General features: G+C 37.6%; 1 protein-coding gene across 1 annotated transcript in view; it reads left to right on the top strand.

Moving 5' to 3' along the window:
* Positions 1 to 20,374, top strand: part of PDHX (pyruvate dehydrogenase complex component X) — an 84,946-nt gene that overhangs the window by 26,176 nt on the left and 38,396 nt on the right. The window contains exons 3-4 of the mRNA XM_001380776.4: positions 1,374 to 1,474; positions 18,008 to 18,207. Coding sequence (XP_001380813.3) covers positions 1,374 to 1,474; positions 18,008 to 18,207 — 301 coding nt within the window. The remainder of the gene's footprint in view (positions 1 to 1,373; positions 1,475 to 18,007; positions 18,208 to 20,374) is intronic.

The raw sequence follows: 20,374 nt of genomic DNA, 5'->3' as shown, positions 1-20,374 counted from the left end.
AAAAAAATCACAAAATGTAAAGTCAGTAATTTTGATTACATCAAATTAAAAAGCTTTTGTATAAACAAAACTAATGCATCCAAAATTAGAAGGGAAGCAACAAATTGGGAAACAGTCTTCATAACAGAAACCTCTGGCAAAGGTCCAATTACTCAAATTGATAAAGCGCTAAACCAGTCGTACAAAAAATCAAGCCATTCTCCAATTGATAAATGGGCAAAGGACATGAATAGGCAATTTTCAGTTAAAGAAATCAAAACTATTAATAAGCACATGAAAAAGTGTCCTAAATCTCTTATAATCAGAGAAATGCAAATCACAACTCTGAGGTATCACCTCACATTTAGCAGATCGGCCAACATGATAGCAGTGGAAAGTAATGAATGCTGGAGGGGATGTGGCAAAGTTGGGACATTAATGCATTGCTGGTAGAGTTGTGAATTGATCCAACCATTCTATATGGCATCCCAAAGGGCGATAAAAGACTGCCCTTTGACCCAGCAATAGCACTGCTGGGTTTGTACCCCAAAGAGATAATAAGGAAAAAGACTTGTACAAAAATATTCATAGTTGCGCTCTTTGTGGTGGCAAAAAATTGGAAAATGAGGTGATGCCCTTCAGTTGGGGAATGGCTGAACAAATCGTGGTATATGTTGGTGATGGAATAGTATTGTGCTCAAAGGAATAATGAACTGGAGGAATTCCATGGAGACTAGAACAACCTCCAGGAAGTGATACAGAGTGAAAGGAGCAGAACCAGGAGAACATTGTACACAGAGACTGATACACTGAGGTACAATTGAATGTAATGGACTTCTCCATTAGTGGCAGTGCAGTGACCCTGAACAACTTGGAGGGATCTAGGAGAAAAAAAACATTATCTACATTCAGAGGAAAAACTGTGGGAGTAGAAACACAGAAGAAAAACAACTGCTTGAATACATAGGTTGAGGGGATATGGTTGGGGATGAAGACTCTAAATGAACATCCTAATGTAAACAACAACAACATGGAAATAGGTTTTGTTCAAGGACACATGTAATACCCAATGAAATTGTCCATCAACTACTGGAAGGGTGAGGGAGAGGAGGGAGGGAAATAATATGATTCTTGTAACTGAAGAAATAATGCTATAAGTTGATTAAATAAATTAAATTTTAAAAAAGGAAGCAAACCCCCTATTAATAAAAAATATATAGTCAAGCAAAAAAAAAATTCCAATGCCTTGAAGAAAAAGTGAGACCATGGTTAGTTACCCTTGTTTTAAGAATACAAATGACTACCAGCCATCGACATATTCACGGAGATACAGCTCATGGTATTAAAAAAATAATAATAAAAAAAACAAATAAAGCTCCCACCTTGTTTTCTAGGTGAAGCAGTGAGTGCTGGAGATGCATTATGTGAAATCGAAACAGACAAGGCTGTGGTCACATTGGATTCAGGAGAAGATGGCATTTTGGCTAAAATAGTGGTAAGCTACAGTTTGTAGATATAAGGGTTTTATAATTCTGTTGCTTAATTTATCATTTAAAATACTTTTTAATGTGTATTATAAATGAATATTCTCATTTGAGTCAGCTATATTTATATTATGTAAATAATGCAGAGATTTCATTTCTAATCATTGGAAAATTTGTTATACTTTAGTGACAAAAGAAAACTTCATTCAAGCTTTGGTTTTAGTCTGATTTTCTTTATTCATTGGACTGGGTCCGTTATCTGAAAATCAAAGGGATACAGCTACTGTGTATTATTAGAATCTTTAAATGAAGGTCAGAATATTAACAAATTAAATACTGATGACAATAATTGACTTTCTTGGCAGTAGGCTAGCATAAATGTTTGCTCAGGGGCAAATACTACTTCTGCTGCTTGATAGACTGAGGCTGTTGAGTCTCTTGAGCTCAGGAGTTCTGAGATACATTCTGCCAAATTGATCCAGTGTCTGCACTAAATTTAGTACCAGGGCCATCAGGCTCCTAATGGGCCAGTCCAGAAGTGGAGCAGGTCAGGGCCCTGTGCTAATTAGCAGGAGATTGTTTTGGATTGGTCATTGAATTTCCAGCCTTGGGGAGATTTTTTCATCTTTAAATCAATACCATGTATTGGTTCTGAGGCAGAAGAGCGGTAAAGGCTAGTTAATGGGGCTTAAGTGACTTGCCCAGGGTCACACAGCTAGGAAGTGACTGAATCCAGATTTGAATCCAAATCCTACTGACTCCAGTCCTGGTGCTTTTTCTACTGTGCTACCTAATTGCCCTTCACAACTTTCATTTGAAGGAGTACTTTGATGAGATGACATGACAGATTTGTTGAAATATGCAGGTGTGTATGTAAAGGTATGTATGTATGCGTCTATGCATGTAAAGCATTTTAAAGTTACATATTATTTTAGGTGTTTTTGTAATGCTCCCTTGTGTTAACTGGTAGGAAGCAGAAATTTTCAGCACTGAATTCGTGTCCCCATTGTGCATAAGAACTTTGTTGTTTCACATGGAAACTACATTATTTTTATTTCTCTTTTTAAAAGGATTTTGATGTAATGAAAGGTTCTCCATTTATGTTTCACTTGCCTAGACAATAGTAATGGCTTAGACAGTAGTAATGGCTCAATTAATGATTCAGATGGGCACTGGTTAAATAGGAAAGTAATACATAAGAGAGCTACAGGTTGTGAAATGTTATACCATTGTTTTAAATATCTCATGTAACACTAGCAAAAGATTAAAAGGCTATTAGTATATAGAATGACTTTTACATGAATCCTCTTCAGAAGAGACTTTCACATAAGACTAGAAGAAATGTTTGACAAGGAAAATATAGTGTAATTATGAGAAGGAAGTTCTTAAGCATTCTTAAATTCCTAGATCTTATAGGAAGTGATATTTAACACTCATTTCAGAGGAAAAACAATAAAACATATTCTGTATTCATTCAGAAGGTTAGAAAATATTTGAAAAGAATTATATTTTCTGGTCTAGTTTTTGCCTATTAGAAAAACTGTTTTAAAAATCCAAATTAGTTGTCTGAAGTTTTGATTATCTCAGGAACTCAACTCAATGTTTTTAACCATCTTTGCTATGGAGACCTCTATCCAAAATGTTTTCTTTCAGTTTGTGCCTTTTCTTTTTGCTCTATTTTTGAAGGAGATAGAGGATAACCAAACTATTGCCTTCATTTGGTAATTTAAATAATAGGAGGCAATTAATACTGCCTGAAGGTGTTTAATAAATACTTGTTGATTGGTTTTCTTCAAATTACATAGCCATTGCCATTTGTGATTTTTTTTAAGAAGCCAAGAAACTTCATAAATTCTGGCACTATAAAACCTTTTCTTAAAGGTCCCACATTTTACCTATATAGTTACTTTGATTATGTTTGCTGCTCAAGGACCAACCTAGCTAATTATTGAGTGCCTTAGTTTTTCTAGCCTACAAATTCTTGGACCATGACTGTGAAGGTTAAACACAGAGAAATTTCTTGAATAGCCATGTGTTTGAAAAGATCTGGGGAGGCAGAGTCAAGATGGCAGCCTAGAAGGAGCAGAAGTTCAGACCTCTGAATACCCTTCCTTACCGATCACAAACTGCTCCTAGGGGACTGAAAATCACACCTAACAACAAGACAGTGCCAAGGAACCCTCCTGCTGGACTCAATTCAAAAGGTATGCCACCCCCCCCCCCAAAAAAAAGCCGGAATACGAAAATAATTGGGTTTAAGGGGAAGGCAGAAGGAAGGTCCCAGGACACCCCAGAGCGCTGAACCTCCAGCGGCAGCAGGAACCTCTGGGCAGGCAAAGGTGCTGGTCTGGAGGGTGTACCTTGTGGGCAGGACTGTGCAAAGCTCAAAGCGTCAAACATAGATGGCAGGGAAGGAGTTGGAAAGGGAGCATAGAACTGGTAGCCTGGTCAGAGCTGTGGAAATCCTCCATATTGCTCCAGCCTTCCAGGAGGTTTTGGCCTCAGAGCATACCCAGCCCAACCCAACTGAACTCAATCCCATCAAAAGACTTCAGAACTCAGGGAAGCCCAGGCTCCAACACCCCTCCCTCACTGACTGCTGAACTTTAATCCAATCAAAAGCCTCCAGAGGACAGGGAAGCTCAAACTCCAACAAACCTCCCCCACAGACTGCACCAAGAGATCTCTGTCAAAGCTCCAAGAGGGGAGACTGACAGAATCCCCCAAAACCAAAAAAATGAGAGGAGCAGAGCACAGACAAATATGGGGAACAAAGAAATGGTAAATATGAGCAAACAGAAAAAGAAGAAAAATTATAATACACAATTTCTATTCAGCTAACAGAACAGAGGAGGAGAGAGCAACAAATGATAAATCAGAAATCCCAGGGAATTGGATACAGGCTTTGGAAGAACTCAAAATGCAATTCAAAACACAATTAAGAGAGGCTGAAGACAATTGGGAAAATAACTTAAAAACCAAATTAGTTATCTGGAAACAGAGACACTTGAACTAAAATGAAAAAATAGTGTCTTGAAAGCCAATATCAACCAGCTGGAAAATGAGGCAAAGGAGATGAAGGATGAGCTAAAGAGGATGATAGATGACCTACACAATCCCGTATCAGAAAAAGAAATTGAACAAGCCATCAAACTCCCTAAGAAACAATCCCCAAGACAGAGGGATTCAGTAATGAATTCTATCAAACATTCAAAGAACAACTAATCCCAATATTATACAAACTATTTGACAGAATAATCAAAGAAGAAGTTCTATCGAATCCATTTTACGACACAAACATGGTACTGATCCCAAAGCCAGGCAGGTCAAAAACAGAGAAAGAAAACTATAGACCAATCTCCTTAATGAATATAAATGCAAAAATCTTAAATAGGATACTAGCAAAAAGACTCCAGCAAGTCATCGCAAGGGTTATTCACAAGGACCAGGTAGGATTCATACCAGGAATGCAAGGATGATTCAATATTAGGAAAACCATCTGCATAATTGACCATACTAACTAGCAAACTGACAGAAATCACATGATTATCTCAATAGATGCAGAAAAAGCCTTTGATAAAATACAACATCCATTCCTATTGAAAACACTAGAAAGTATAGGAATAGAATTGCCTTTCCTAAAAATAATAAACTATATATCTAAAACCATCAGCAAACATTATCTGCAATGGGGATAAACTAGAAGCCTTCCCAATAAAATCAGGAGTGAAACAAGGATGCCTATTATCACCTCTATTACTTAACATTGTTCTAGAAACACTAGCAGTAGCAATTAGAGAAGAAAAAGAAATTGAAGGTATTAAAATTGGCAATGAGGAGACCAAGCCATCACTCTTTTTGAATGATATGATGGTTTACTTAAACCCATTTCAGTAGAAAGAATTAAAAAGAGAAATTCCATTTAAAATCACCCTAGACAATATAAGATATTTAGGAATCTATCTGCTGAGACAAACACAGGAACTATATGAACACAACTACAAAACACTCCACACAATTAAAACTAGATCTAAACAATTGGAAAAACATTGATTGCTCCTTTGTGGGACAAGCTAACATAATAAAAATGACAATCCTACCCAAATTAATTTATTTATTTAGTGCCATACCCATTGAACTACCAAAAAACTTTTTTTTACTGAATTAGAAAAAAAAAAAACATAACAAAGTTCATTTGGAAGAACAAAAGCTGGAGGATATCCAGGGAAATCATGAAAAAAAAATGCAAAGGAAGGAGGACTTGTAGTCCCAGATCTCACACTATACTATAAAGTAGTGGTCATCAAAACAATTTGGTACTGGCTAAGAGACAGAAAGGAGGATCAGTGCAATAGACTTGGGGTAAATAACCTCAGCATGACAGTCTATGATAAGCCCAAAGATCCCAGTTTTGGGGACCAAAACCCACTTTTTGATAAAAACTGCTGGGAATATTGGAAGACAGTATTGGGAGAGATTAGGTTTATATCAACATCTCACACCCTATACCAAGATAAACTCATAATGGGTGAATGACCTGAATATAAGGAAGGAATCTATAAGCAAATTAGACGAATACAGAATAGTGTACTTGTCAGATCTTTGGGAAAGGAAAGACTTTAAAACCAAGCAAGAGCTAGAAAAAATCACAAAATGTAAAATCAAAATCAATGAGTTTGATTACATCAAATTAAAAGTTTTTGTACAAACAAAACTAATGCATCCAAAATTAGAAGGGAAGCAACAAATTGGGAAACAATCTTCATTACAAAAACCTCTGACAAGGATCTAATTTCTCAAATTCATAAAAAGCTAAACCAATTGTACAAAAAATCAAGCCATTCTCCAATTGATAAATGGGCAAGGGACATGATTAGGCAATTTTTAGTTAAAGAAATCAAAACTATTAACAAGCATATGAAAAAGTGCTATAAATCTCTTTTAATCAGAGAAATGCAAATCACAACTGAGGGTATCACCTCACACCTAGCAGATTGGCTAATATGACAGCATAGGAAAGTAATGAATGTTTTAGGGGATGTGGCAAAGTTGTGAATTGATCCAACCATTCTGAAGGGCAATTTGGAACTATGCCCAAAGGGTGATAAAAGACTGTTTGCCCTTTGATCCAGCCATAGCACTGCTGGGTTTGTATGCCAAAGAGATAATAAGGAAAAAGACATGTACAAAAATATTCATAGCTGCGTTCTTTGTGGTGGCAAAAAAAATGGAAAATGAGGGGCTGCCCTTCAATTGGGGAATGGCTGAACAAATTGTGGTATATGTTGGTGAAAGAATACTATTGTGCTCAAAGGAATAATAAAGTGGAGGAATTCCATGGAGACTGGAACAACCTCCAGGAATTGATGCAGAGTGAGAGGAGTAGAAACAGGAAAACATTGTACACAGAGACTGATACACTGTGGTACAACTGAATGTAATGAACTTCTCCATTAATGGCAATGCAATGACCCTGAACAACTTGGAGGGATCTATGAGAAAAACCACTACCCACATCCAGACAAAACAGTGTGGGATTAAAAACTCTGAAGAAAAACAACTGTTTGAATACATGGATTGAAGGGATATGGTTGAGGATGTAGACTCTGAATTAACATCCTTGTGCAAACAGCAACATGGAAATAGATTCTGATCAAGGACACAAGTAATACCCAATTAAATTGCGGGTTGGCTGCGGGAAGGGTGGGTGGAGGGTAGCAAGGGAAATAATGTGATTATTGTAACCAGGGAATAATGTTCTAAATTGACTAAATAAACTACTTCAAATGGGAAAAAAAAAGAAAAGACATCTAAGATTACTAAGATGCAAACCATTTTTAATCTATTTATAAACATCCTGGGAAAAGTTATATAATTAAATAGAAGAACTCTGGTCTGTTTTCCTTTGAGAAACAAATAGAGAAATCAATTTCACCTAGTATCTAAAGGCAATTTCCCCTCACCTGCAGTGCTCAAGATGACCTTGGGTGAGGAAGAACACTGCAATTTATGTACCTGTACCTCTTAGAAAGAATGAAGAAATAGAGAATTTTTTAAATAATTTGAAGAGATGTCTAAATCAGGTTAAAATTTACCCTGTTATTGCCTCTGATGTGGAGGAGAGCTACAAGGAATTTAAACAAGGAATTGGCACCCGCATATGGTAGAAAGATGAATTTGAGGGTTTGTGTTTTCTTTCCATTATTGAATCTAGCCAGCATGTCAGCATTTTTAATACCCAAACTATATCACAAACATTAACTTTTGATGTACTCTTGTTCTCAAGTTAACCAAACTTGTGGCTTCCTGGTAAGTCCCTTTTTTGTGTATTTATATATTGAGTTGGGGCCCACTGCAACTGCAGCTAGGCTGTCATTTGTCATGGTTCTCCTCAGCCTTGATATAACTGCCCTGTGGTAACTACCTTGTATTTGAAAAAAGAATGGGTTTTTAAAAATCCTTACCTTTTGTCTTAGAATTGAAACTTAGTATTGGTTCCAAGACAGAAGAGTGGTAAGGGGCTAGTGTGGTAGAGACTTGAAGAGAGAGAGGTTTTTCAGGACAAGCCAAGATGCAAGAAATAAGCTGGGGACCTGACCTGCCTATCAATCAAGAAGAAGGTTCCAAACGAAATGTTCCCAGAAGTTGACAGTTGAGCCTGACTGAAGGGGAAGAAGCTGAGAACTGATCCTGGTTAGCTTCTGTCCACGGGTGGACCCTTGTAGGGCTGGCTTGGCTTTGGGCTTTCTGATAAAGGGGAAACCTCTGCTCTCTGAGATCTCAGTTTCCCATCCTGTTGTTATCCCAATAAACCCCTTGACTTGAAAAGGAAAAGAGTATCTTCATAGTCCACTCAGGGGGGAGGGAGGAAGCCAAAGGCTTCAAGAAGAAACTGGGAGGGAGAGGGTTGGAGAAGGGAGGGAGTGAAGGGAGGAGGAAGTTAGGAAATAGATTGATCTACTAGTCATCAGTAGGGATCAGTAGCCAAACCCCAGAGCCTTCCCCTTGTGGCACCATCTAGCAGCATCCTTGTGGCAGTATCTCTTTCTGTCTCTGTAGTATCTCTATCTCCATTGAAAACTAAAAAATCCTCAAGTGTCCATACCAGTAGCAGTTCTCTAGTCACAAGCCAGAGTACATTAGTTACAACAAGAAATAGTTCACAAACAGATTTACACTTTCTATTTCAATTGGCACCTCTAGTTTGACTCGAACCCCACAATCCTTCAAAATGTTCAGACAAATGGTTTTTGGAATTGTGATTGTGGCAGCAATTGCCTGCTTTTGGGTTTACCACATTGTATATAGTAGGATAACCCATATGGTAGTGGATACTATAGAGTATGTTGGCAATGTTACATTGTCTATTTTATAATTGCCATTTCAACATGAACTGGTACGCTGGCAAGTCCTGGCACAAGTATATGTAATCTTTATGGCTGTGTTGCAGACTTTAACCCAAGTGAGGAAAGTATTTAGATTCATGGTACCCCTTAAGGCAGAGAAGGTTATGGCTGTTGATACCAACTTAGAGGGAATGATTAAGGCTTTATTTGAACAACTGATTAAGGAAAAAGGTCTAGATCTAGTTATGGGCAAGGACAATGCAATGGACAAACAGAAAATGCACCTCAGGAAACCTGGCAACTGGAGTTCAATGACCTGTCCAGGGTCATATAGCTAGAAGTATTTGAGACCTGATTTGGATCCATTACGTCCCATCTCTGGGTCTGTAACTACCTTTAGGTGAAGGAAATCCTCTTTCCATCTATGTTTGTTCCATTAGCTACACTTTAAGAGCATCATCTCTGTTATTCTAGAAAATGAGGGATTTGAAATAGGTGTGCTGAATTAAGGTTTCTAGCTCTGGAGTTCTATGATTTTGTATATCCCTGGGAAATTCTCTTCCCCTTGAGTATTTGTCCTTGTAGTTTTTGTTTACTCTTTTATACTTAAAATAATTTTCCCATCTTCTAAGGTGCTAGCAACCACTCCTAGCTTCATGTGGCCTTCAGTTTCAACCACCAGTGGTTTCGGAGTAAATGGATTTTGTTAATATGAAAAAAAACTTCTATAACTAATAACCAGATTGAACCGGGTTCTCCCTCTAAGGCTTCAGCTCACTCCACCCTTTCAAATCTGTCTTTTCCCTGTGATTCTTCATTTCCTCCCATCACTTCACCAATGGGAGCCCTCCCAATGGGTCAGAGACATTCTTTTTTTCCTCCTGATATCATGTAGAACCTATTGCAGTATAAAGGTTATTTCTCTTTTGAGACATGACTAACCCATCTTTTTTGATCCTAGATTATTTGCATTTCCTTTGCATTTTCATTTTTTGTAACATAGTGTAGTCAGCTCATTCTTCATTGCTCTCTAGGTGATCCTTAAATTCAGGTTACCCAAGATGCTTTTATTTTATGACTTGCCACTATAGAAATACTTCTGAAAAAATGGTATTAAAATATATTAAAAAAATAAAAAATTTGTATATGAAAATATAAATTGGGGAAATTTGGGGTTATTAAAAGAACTTTATAAATTTCCCAAATGGGATCCAGGATACTCTCTTCCTTCTATTCAGTTCTGTGTCCAACTCATTATCCATTGGGAGAAGTTTGTTCAAAATACATAGAAATTTTTTAAAAGTATGTAGCAGAGCACAAAGTTCCAATTAGGCGTTCAATTTTCATCATGACAAGGAACTAGTTGCATAGATTGCTAAAAATAGTTCAGACTAGTCTATTGATTGTTTCACTCTTTTCACAGCATTAGGAAACTAGATGAATAGGATCCGTTGACCTGCTAACATTCCTGTGCCAGTGCATAGATTCTCTCTTTCACACATCCATATACACCCAGGTGTGTGTGCACATGTGTATTGATAGTTGAGTTCTCTGTTTATTCCTATTCAGCTGCTTGCTTGATAGAAGGTTTTTATCTGCTTGACTTTTCTTGTTTGTAGTTTAGCTCCATTCTTTAGAGAAGTTGTAAATTTCTGGAGACTCTGCTGTGTTGCAGGATTTGATTCAATCAAAAAATGACATCTGGAGGACCATCCATAAGGGTTCTCCCTTAAACCTTGGTTTCTGGGCTGAATCTCCTCCATAGCAATGGAGACTAATAGTTTCGATGTCGCTACTAAAGTTAGATATATTTTTACTTTGATTTTTTTAATGTACAGTGAAAATATAAGGTAGTTTGAATCACCGTGTTGATATAAGCCCATTGTATTATTACATGGTGGTGGTCACTGGAATAAAGCTTGACTGGCTAGTTCTAAGTCTTACCTCTTTTTAATATAAAAGCCTTTCTGAATTAATAGTATTTTTCCATCTAGATGCTTGGAATTGTATTTTGAATTGCCAAGAATGTCAGCAGGTTAATGATGCCTATTCATCTTGTTTCCTAATGCTGTGAAAAGAATGAAAAATTGATAAACCAATTTTTAACAATTTTTAGTAGTCTGTGGCAACTAGTTTCTTGCCATGGTGAAAATTGCATGCCTAAATAGAACTTTGTGTTATTCTGCTATGTGCTTTATGAAAAATCACATACCTTTATCATAATGAAATGTAAAATATATATAATTTTGATAGAAAAGGGAGAAAAAAACAGGATATCTTCAGAGGTAGAAATGATAACTGAAATCATGACCTTAGTTTTTTTTTTTTTAATTTACATTTAATTTTAAATAGAAAAGTTACCTTTTTATCTTTACTCATTGTGGAATGTTGGTTCTTTTCAAACATATTCTTATAATTCCTGGTTTTGACCAGAAATTTAGGCATTAAAAGGTTATATTTACTATATTTTATTAAGAGCCAGAAAATTATAACTTGAAGCAACCCTAATAGAAGAATAGCTGGAATAAGTTACTTCCATTAGGTAGCCAGTCTTGTGATTTATTTATTTTAATTAAAGTAATAATTTTTAAAGTGTTATTCCTTACTAATTTCATTCTGTACTTTATGTGCTCATTTCCCTTCCACATACTTGTGTTCAGAGCCAACACAAAGTCTTCCTTCAAAGGACCTCCATTCTAATCATGAGAAAAAAAAATATATCTTTAACAGTAATGAAGTTTTCAAGAAAAATGTGACAAGTACATAAGAGATACCTACACAAAGTGGAGGGATGACATTGAAGAGGCAGAGATAACTTTATGCTGGAGACATGGAAAGCTTCATGAGAATAGGATGCCTGTCCCCAAGGGGATTCCCAAGTTGTAGGGAGCCTCCTGACCAATAACTGAGTCTTTATTTTTCTCCAAGGCTTAGGTCATTAACCTTGCTTCTTTGGGCAAGTAGGTAAGAACTAGGTTTTAAAAGGCCTAGGTTAAAATGGCAATTAATTGCCTAGTCCTATAATGTGAAGTGAAGGATGCTGCCTACTTTTTGCTATGTTAGGTACACAGTGGGGAACCACTCAGAATTGTAATAAGATCTCTTCACTATTGAGATTTCTTAGACAGCCATGCAAAAGTTGAGTTGAAGAGGAGATTTGAACTTGAATCTAGATAAGAAAAGATAGATGCCTACGTGAGGGAGCTTGTAGCAATAGGGAAAACAAGGAACACCAAAGGGCAAGATTGTTGATGTAGAATTGATAGGACTTGGCCACTGATTGAAGAGTCTCAGTGTATAAGGAAAGGGAAGAATCAGATAGCTCAGAAGTTAACCTGACTGACTGACAGTGATGGTAACATCAACAGAAAGGTAGAGGTTAGAAGTTGGGCAGGAATTGGGTGGGGTTTTTCAGTGCACTTGTGGAGATGTTGATGCTTGAGGCAGAGGAATTAATTAATGAAGTGGGAGGTTGGATAAAAGCTAGAAAGGTTTGTTTTGGAGGGGAGAAGGGCCCTTTTCTTCTGTGATGGTTATGTAGTATAAGGGTAAATTTTAGGGTTGAGACTGAATATAAATTTAATTGGTCACCAGGGATTAATTCAAATCCCAAATAAAATACTCAAATCAGTTTGGAAATTTTATAATGGTTAAATTAATATAGAGGGAAGGAATTAAGAAGAAGAGAGAGGGAAAAGGGTATAGGATTTCTCCGGCCTAGCCTGTGCCAAGGGGAGTTCAAAGACCTTTGCCATGAGGCCTCCTCAGAAGATTAAGGGCTTCCTAAAAGGATAGTGTTTTGGAAGGTAAAGGAAAAAGGAATTGGCCTAAACTCAGAGAAGACACCTCACCTGACCTATGATATTGAGCTTCTCCCAGTTACTGTATCAAGAACGCTCACAGCCAAACCCGGACAATAGCTGCAGCCACGCCAAGATGCCAAGATGCTCAGCACACTGCCACCAGCCACCTCTCCGCCAAAAGAGTCAGAGCCACCTTTCTGCAAAAAGAGACCTGAGAGAGGAAGTGACCATTTTTACATCACTTCCTGCATCTCACATCTCACAATGGTAGCTTAAGCTTGACTTAGGACAGTCCAGGGGGTCTGTCAGTTGTTTCTGATTTGTCATTTGCTAGCACATGTCTATCATAGGCCTTCCTTCTCAACACTTAATCCATAAGTAGGGGTGTAAACATTCCTGTTTTGTTAAACTAAGCAGGGTGGAGTAAACCTAAAATTCACAGTAGGTAGAGGGAATCAATGAGGATGTTAAGGGATGAGAGGCGAGGGTTCTTTAGGTGATCTTCAGCTTCTAATTAAAGGTTTATCTGAATCATTAGTGGAACATGAGAGGGAATCATGGTTAGGATCAGGGACCCATAATAGAAAAGCTTTAAATAGCCATTGGTAATGTAATTGAGGGCCAATAAGGGATAAGTAGAAGAGCCACAGGGTAGCAGTCCTTCAAGGGTCTATGATCTACTTAATGTGGGATCTCCACTGAAACAGATTGGAAATCTTCCATAACTTATTAGGGTTATTGGTTTGCACTGTTTATAAACAAATTAATTACCCTGAACAAATCAGATTGTGAACCCATCTGATCTTAAAAAGGCTTGTCCTCCATATTACTTCTAGCTGGGACTTAATTGCCTTAACATTTCTAAAATATCTTGCACATCCTATGCCACTTGAGCCTAACAAAATCTCCTTGAAATAAGGACTATAGGTCCTAACCCCATTGTACAGATTAGGAAAGTGAGGTTCAGAGGTGACTTACTCATAGTAACAGAGCTAGTAAGTTTGGAAAGTGGGCTCAAACCCAAGTTCCTAATGAAAAGGAGAATTTTTTTTTCTCCATTTCACCATGCATAAGATTACAAGACAGGTAGATTAAAGCAATGATATATCTTTTTCATTAATATACTTGATAGTGGTTTGCCTTAGCCAGGATGGAAAAATATAGGCTAAGTAGTAATCTAGTTAGGTTAGGTGATAGCTGGATGAATCACCTAAGAGATGCATTACTTTCAGTCCAGAGATGAGGTACCTGCTAACATGTCATATGGTCTGGTTCTGTGCATATGAACACTGATTTACTAAATGTCACATATTGTAGATTAGCTAGTTTCTGAGGTCTTTTTCAGCTTGAATTTTATGATTCTTGGATCTCTTTTTTGAGAGAGGGAGGGAGGGATGGAGGAAATGGTGCAATAAAAAAATCTCCATAATTTTACTATGATCATTTGAAATGGATCAGACATTTCATTTTCTTAAAATTAAGTTGATCCAGTTTCTCTTGACTTATCAACTGTCATCCTGTTAATGAACAATCATTTATTAAGCACCTAATAGGTACCAGGCCCTGTGCTATGGACTAGAGATAGAGAGATAAAATTAGATTCTTCCCTTATAGTGCTCCAATTTAAATGAGCTGGAGATAACACTTAAGTTGGTATATCCAAGATAGACGCAGAATAGATGGAAGGTAATTTCAGAGTGTGAGGCACTAGCTGCTGGGAGAAGTGGGAAAGATCTAGGCAGAAGATAGGATTTGAGCCGAGTTTTGAAGGAAGCCAGCAAAATTCAAGCTGGAGATGATAGGCAAGGCATTTCATATCTGGGGAGAGGCATTTCAAAGCCTGAAGATGGGGAGGTAGAGTGTGGTGTCAGAGACCTGCTAGTAGGTCAGTGTAGTAAGAACATAGAGTATGTGGAAGAAAGTACTGGTATAGATAGATGGGAAAGGAAGGAAGGAACCACTTCTGGAAGTGCTTTGAATGCCGAAGAAAATTATAGTTGGTCCTGGAGGTAGTAGGGAGCAGTGGAGCTAGGGGGTGACGAGTCATATCTGCATTAGAAAGTTCCCATTGGCTATGGATTGGAGAGGATGGAAAAGGAGGGAGACAGGATTTTTGTTGTTGTTGAAGACCAGGGAGGAGATTCAGGGCTGTGGCTGCAATAATAGAGAAAAAGGGGTTGGATATTCAGGAGATGTTATGATAGTAGAAATAACAAAATTTGATAATGGATTGAGTATGGAGTGAGTGACATTCATTTTCATTCTTCATCATTTCATCCTCCTAGCTTTCTCTGAAATCATCCTTCCTTTGTCATTTCTTAAAGCACAGTAATGTTCCATTGTGTCATGTAGTCAGAATTGTTGCAGCCATTTCCCTTGGTTGATGAGTATCCCCTTAAGTTTTCAGTTCTTTGCAACTACCAAAAGCCTTGCTATAAATATTTTTGGATTGTTTTCTGAAAATTGGGGACATGGGACAGAAAGTCAGGAAACAACTCTAGCTGGACCACAGCAAAGAATAACATGGGAGGGAATGGATTGATGTCAGGCAATCAAGCATACATGCATCCTGGGGGCAGGAACTGGTTTTTTTTCTTTATTCTCTTTAGGATATAAACTAGTACTTGTATCACTGGGTCAAAAGATATACATGGTAAGAGTTAGTAAAAACTTAGTGGTTTGGTACAACCTCATCCCCCAGAGTAGCTTTAATTTTTATTTCTTCAATTATTAATGATGTGGAACATTTTTGTCATATGGCTATTGACAGCTTGGATGTTTTTCTTTGAAAATTGCTTGTTCATAAATCATTTCACTTTTTCTCTGGATGTCTTTCAATTTTTAAAACTGAGTCTGAAGGTGAAAGTGTTGTACAAGCATTCTTGAGGTTTATAGATTAGACTAGAAGACCTACAAGATAGAATGAATGAATTTAAAAGTGTTTCTTAGACTTTTTTATTTTGTAGGCTTTGTGCTAAATATTGTAGATACAAGTGCAAAGGAGAGATAGGAGCCAGTATTTAGAAGGGAGTGGTGGTTAAGAAATGTAAGACTAAAAATAAATACTTCAAGTAATTAAATTTATAGGATTTAATAACAAAGTAAGAGAGAAAGGAATTCCTTCAGCCGAACAGAGGAAAGATCCGGAGCCCCAGCAGCCTGTCATGCTTGAGCCAATGAAAATCCCCCACAGTGTAGGATTCAGCAAATTTATAAACAAACTCGTGCCAGGACACAACACTGGGACACCAGAAAAGGGAACCTTGGGAAGTGTTTGAGGAAAAAAAGGTTAATTATATAAAGGTTCGACTGGATTATATTTAAAATAGATTCACCAGGAACTTAATTTATTCCAAAAAGATTTATTTACAATTTATTTACAAAATATAGAAAGAGTAAAGTAAGAAAATCAGAGCAAGTACAAAATATAGAAAGAGTAAAGTAAGAAAATCAGAGCAAGAATAGGGCAAGATATCTAGCCTAAACACTAAGTAATTTACTCCTGGCCCCTGGTTCAACCCAGGCAGGGAGAGTTAGTTTTTAGCTGGCCTAGGCAAAGCCAAGAACCTGGGGAAGTTTCTCTCAAGAGGTATATCTCTCCTGAGATTAGTTTCTTCAGAAAATCCTGGAAAGGAGTCAGTTTTGTAACTCACCACGTGTCAATCCAAAGGAAGAGATTTAAGAACAGCCTCACCAGGAACAGGGTCTCAGGTCCAGTCAGCAGATTCTTCTCCAGTCTCAACTTCAAAGAATGAACAACTGTCTCTTACAGGAAGATCAACTCCAAGTAAAAACTGCAGTTAGGAAGTTGTAACTCCTTTTTAAAGACGCTTTCTTTTGCATCACTTCCTGTACCTTCCTCTAATTTTAGGTCTACCAATCACAGTTGAAGCTTTGCTTTATGACTGCCCAGGGGCAGTCAGTTTAATTCTGATTCATCACCCACTATTGCACACATGGATCACAGACCTCCCCCACTCAAGTGTGAATGGAGTGTTTACACCTTTGGTGATTAAATCTAAAAATGGGCAGATCTCCCCACTCAGCTTTAAGTAGCATGTTTACACTTTTGCTGATTAAATCTTAAAAAATGTACAGGGGAGTTAATTTAATTTTCACAAACAGGAGAGATAATTAATTTAATTTTCACAATCAGGGGAGAGTTAAATTTAATCTTCACAGAAGAGTATAGAATGCTTGGAAATGAAGTCCCCAGCGTATAAATTTGAAAAACACAAGAGATTACTGCTATGACCAGCCGCAGTCCCGGAATAGTAAAGCTGAATACCCACCTCTTGACAGAGATGAATGAATTCAACATTGAGACATTTATTTTTGGTATGGTTATTATAGGAATTTGTTTTCTCTAACTGTGCTCTTTGTTAAAAGGTTTCTGCCCCATCCCCATCAGTGGAATGGTAGGAGAAGGGAAAGGTGAGAAACAGAGAAAACATATTTGTGGTATATGAAAGTGAAAAACAAATTTTTAAAGACTGTAACATTTAAAATTATGATGCTGTTTGTAGCTTAATAACTATTAAATCAAAAGTAGTAGTAGTAGTAAATAGTGAAAAAAATAGGAGAAAGATAGAGAGATAGTTAACCTTTTTAATCTGCAGCCACCATCATGGGCCTCTGCTACACTCTACCAAGAGTTCACTCTGCTCCTCTGGGTGCATGCCAAAGACCCAGACCTGCTCATGGTCTGAACTTATAGCTTTTTTCTTCTCCCACTAACTGTCACACATCACATTTCAGGAACCAGTCATAGTTTCTTAATTTGCCTGGGCTGCCCAGAGGACAGTGCCTGTGGAATCATAGTTCATTGGTTTTTTAACTTCCTTTTTTCTGAGGCTTGTCTTTACCCAAATTTACTCAATGGTCTTTGACCCCCAGGTCACTGAGAGATGAAATGGAAAAGGTAATCTGTTGAAACTATTTCTGATTGCTACAGTGACTGACTATACTCTGGCTTGAGACTAGAGAGAGCTGCTACTAAGTATGGGGACACACCTGCAGGTACCTAGTTACAATGGTGGAGATAGAGAGACACTGCTGGTACAGGAGATGCTCTGGGGTTTGCCTACTGATCTCTATTGATGGCTGATAGATTCTATTTCAGAGATGACATCAAAAAAGTGACATAATGGAGAGAGAGATATTCACTTCCAACATGGCTCTTTGGCATGAATTCCTCATTTTATAGATGAAGAAACAGAGGCAAATGGAGCCAGAGGGCAGTTTAATGATTTGCCCTACTCAGAAATTGTGGTATTATTAATTGGAGTACTTTTCAGAGTCAAAAGGCCAGGTGAAGTGCCGCAGACTTTTAACACACCTTACATGCTTTATAACTATTTAGCTTAAACGTATGTCCTTGTCTTTTGTAATGCAGGTCGAAGAAGGAAGCAAAGGCATTCGGTTAGGATCACTCATTGGCTTGATGGTGGAGGAAGGAGCGGATTGGAAGCAGGTTGAGATTCCCAAAGATGTGGGTCCTCCGCCACGCCCTGCTGCCCCCATGTCTGCTCCTCCTATAGTTGAAGCTGCTGGTGTTGCTTCTTCCAGACAGACCCGCTCAGCTGGGAAACCTCAGTGAGTGTGCCATCATTAAAGCAGTTTTAGTGTCACATGAGGCATTTTTATACCTCGTTCCCATTTACCGTTATAAAAATGTGGTATCTTAGAGGTACTGCTATTGGTTATCTTCACCCCCACAATCTCCTATGCTAGCATCTCATTAAGGTACTGAGGTGACCTTGATTTTTTTTTTAACCCTTACCTTCCATCTTAGAATCAAACTACGTATTGGTTCCAAGGCAGAAGAATGGTAAGGGCTAGGCAATTGTGGTTACACAGCTCAGAAGTGTTTGATGCCATATTTGAACCTAGGACCTTCTGTCTCTAGACCTGGTCCTCAATCCACTGAGCCACCCAGCTGCCCCTTGACCTTTGATTTTTTTGAAGGCTCTGCAAGCATTAATATTTGGCAGGTTCTGCCATGCTGGGGAGACTTCAGTAAAGTGCCAGCAACAGATGAGATTTGCTTGACTATGTGGCAGAATTGAGTCATCAGAGTTGATATTTTCCTTATAAATGAGACGTACAGAATATAGAGGTTGGTAAAGAAGTAGGTAAATTGAAGGATGGCCTTTAGATTCTCCTTGAATAGGTAAAGAAATGAGTTGGTGAAGTTGGTTTTATTGCATGTCCAAAGGCAATAAGAAATATCACTTCATGGGTCATTTGGTCATCTTGTCTTCTAGTGCTGATGATCAGCATTTACCAAAAGACCGCCAGGAAGATGATTGCAGCTTAAACACCAACATCTGTTTCAGAGGATGAAAAGGTAGATAAGATCCATTAAGTTAAATCAACATATGATTTAATACTCAGGAATTTCAATGCTAAAGGGGATGACAGCATAATATATGTTGGAAAAGAGTTTAGAAATAGGCAGTGAAAGGGCCAAACAGCTTGCAGACTTCATAGAAACCTCATACTTCTTTTATAAATTCTTTTTCAAAAAAATTTTGGGAGGTGCTTGATGGGGTTAGCACCAAATAGAATATCAGCTTAAATTTTTTCTTATATGATTTATTTTAATAGATAGGAAATGGGAGTCATTTATGAGTCACTTTCCTGTTCATTTTCATATAAAGCAAAAATAAAAAGTAAGTTAGAAACACTAATGCAAATGAAAAAATAAGAGTGTGCAGCTGAGGTAGCTATAGCCTGCACTGTTTATACCAGCTGCTCACATCAGCAACAAATTGGGCAGGAGATAAAAGAACAAATATCAGCACACCCTATCACCATACTAGTCAGTCAGTAAACTTTTATTAAGGACCTGCTGAATACTACTCATTGTGCTATGTGCTAGGAATACAAGGAAATGTAAAAGACCCTCCCTGTTACCAAAGAAATTTTAAATTGATGTTATTAATATCAATGATATTAACTTTCAATTATGCTTCCAATTACTATGAAGGGACCGAAGATTCTGAGAAACTATCTTAGCCAGAAAAACTAGAGCAATATGGTACTTAAGAACAATTTAAGTTGGATTATAAATTCATTTGTGCAGGAAAAAAGTGGAAGAGTAGGAGCAGTACCACTTCATGCAACAATGAAGAGGGAAGAACAAGTTTACAGAAAGCTTGGAGATAGGTGCATTTAAGCCAGATCATTCTAAGGGCATTTTGCAGTGACTGAAAGGACAACAGACACAATCGGAAAAGATCTGTAAAGCTTGCTGTGCCCATTTCCTCCATCACTAACAAGAGAGGAACCCAGAAAAATGATATACACAATTAATACAAAAATGTCAAAGGAAAGAACAATAAAGTAAAACTGTTTATTGTTAGACTTGTCTAGTCGGGCCCAAGAGACATGCTGGGAAACTGGAGTTCTCCTTTCATTGTGGGGCATAGTCAGGAAGGTGCTGTCAGATACATTCAGTTTCTTGGTTTTCTCAGCTTATAAAAAGGTTGCTAAGAGGGTAAGCTAGCTAGGTAGATGATCTAGAGAAGGAATATTTAACCATGAATATAAGAGCAAAAAGCAGCAATAATCTTTCATCATGAAAAGATATTTTAAAAAATAAAGATGGGAAGAAAAAGAGGAAGCCTGTGATGGAGGCAAAGCAGTTTTGAGTACATTGAAAGATGTCTGATAAAGGAAAATGCCATTTTGGGGGAGGAAATCTTTGCCATATTATTCCTTCCTTTAGCCCCTCCTCACCTTACTATCATAGGCATTC

The sequence above is a fragment of the Monodelphis domestica genome, chromosome 6, assembly GCF_027887165.1.
Source record: "Monodelphis domestica isolate mMonDom1 chromosome 6, mMonDom1.pri, whole genome shotgun sequence".
Taxonomy (NCBI): domain Eukaryota; kingdom Metazoa; phylum Chordata; class Mammalia; order Didelphimorphia; family Didelphidae; genus Monodelphis; species Monodelphis domestica.
Note: the sequence above shows the minus strand (reverse complement) of the source record. Positions and strands in the feature narration are given on the sequence as shown.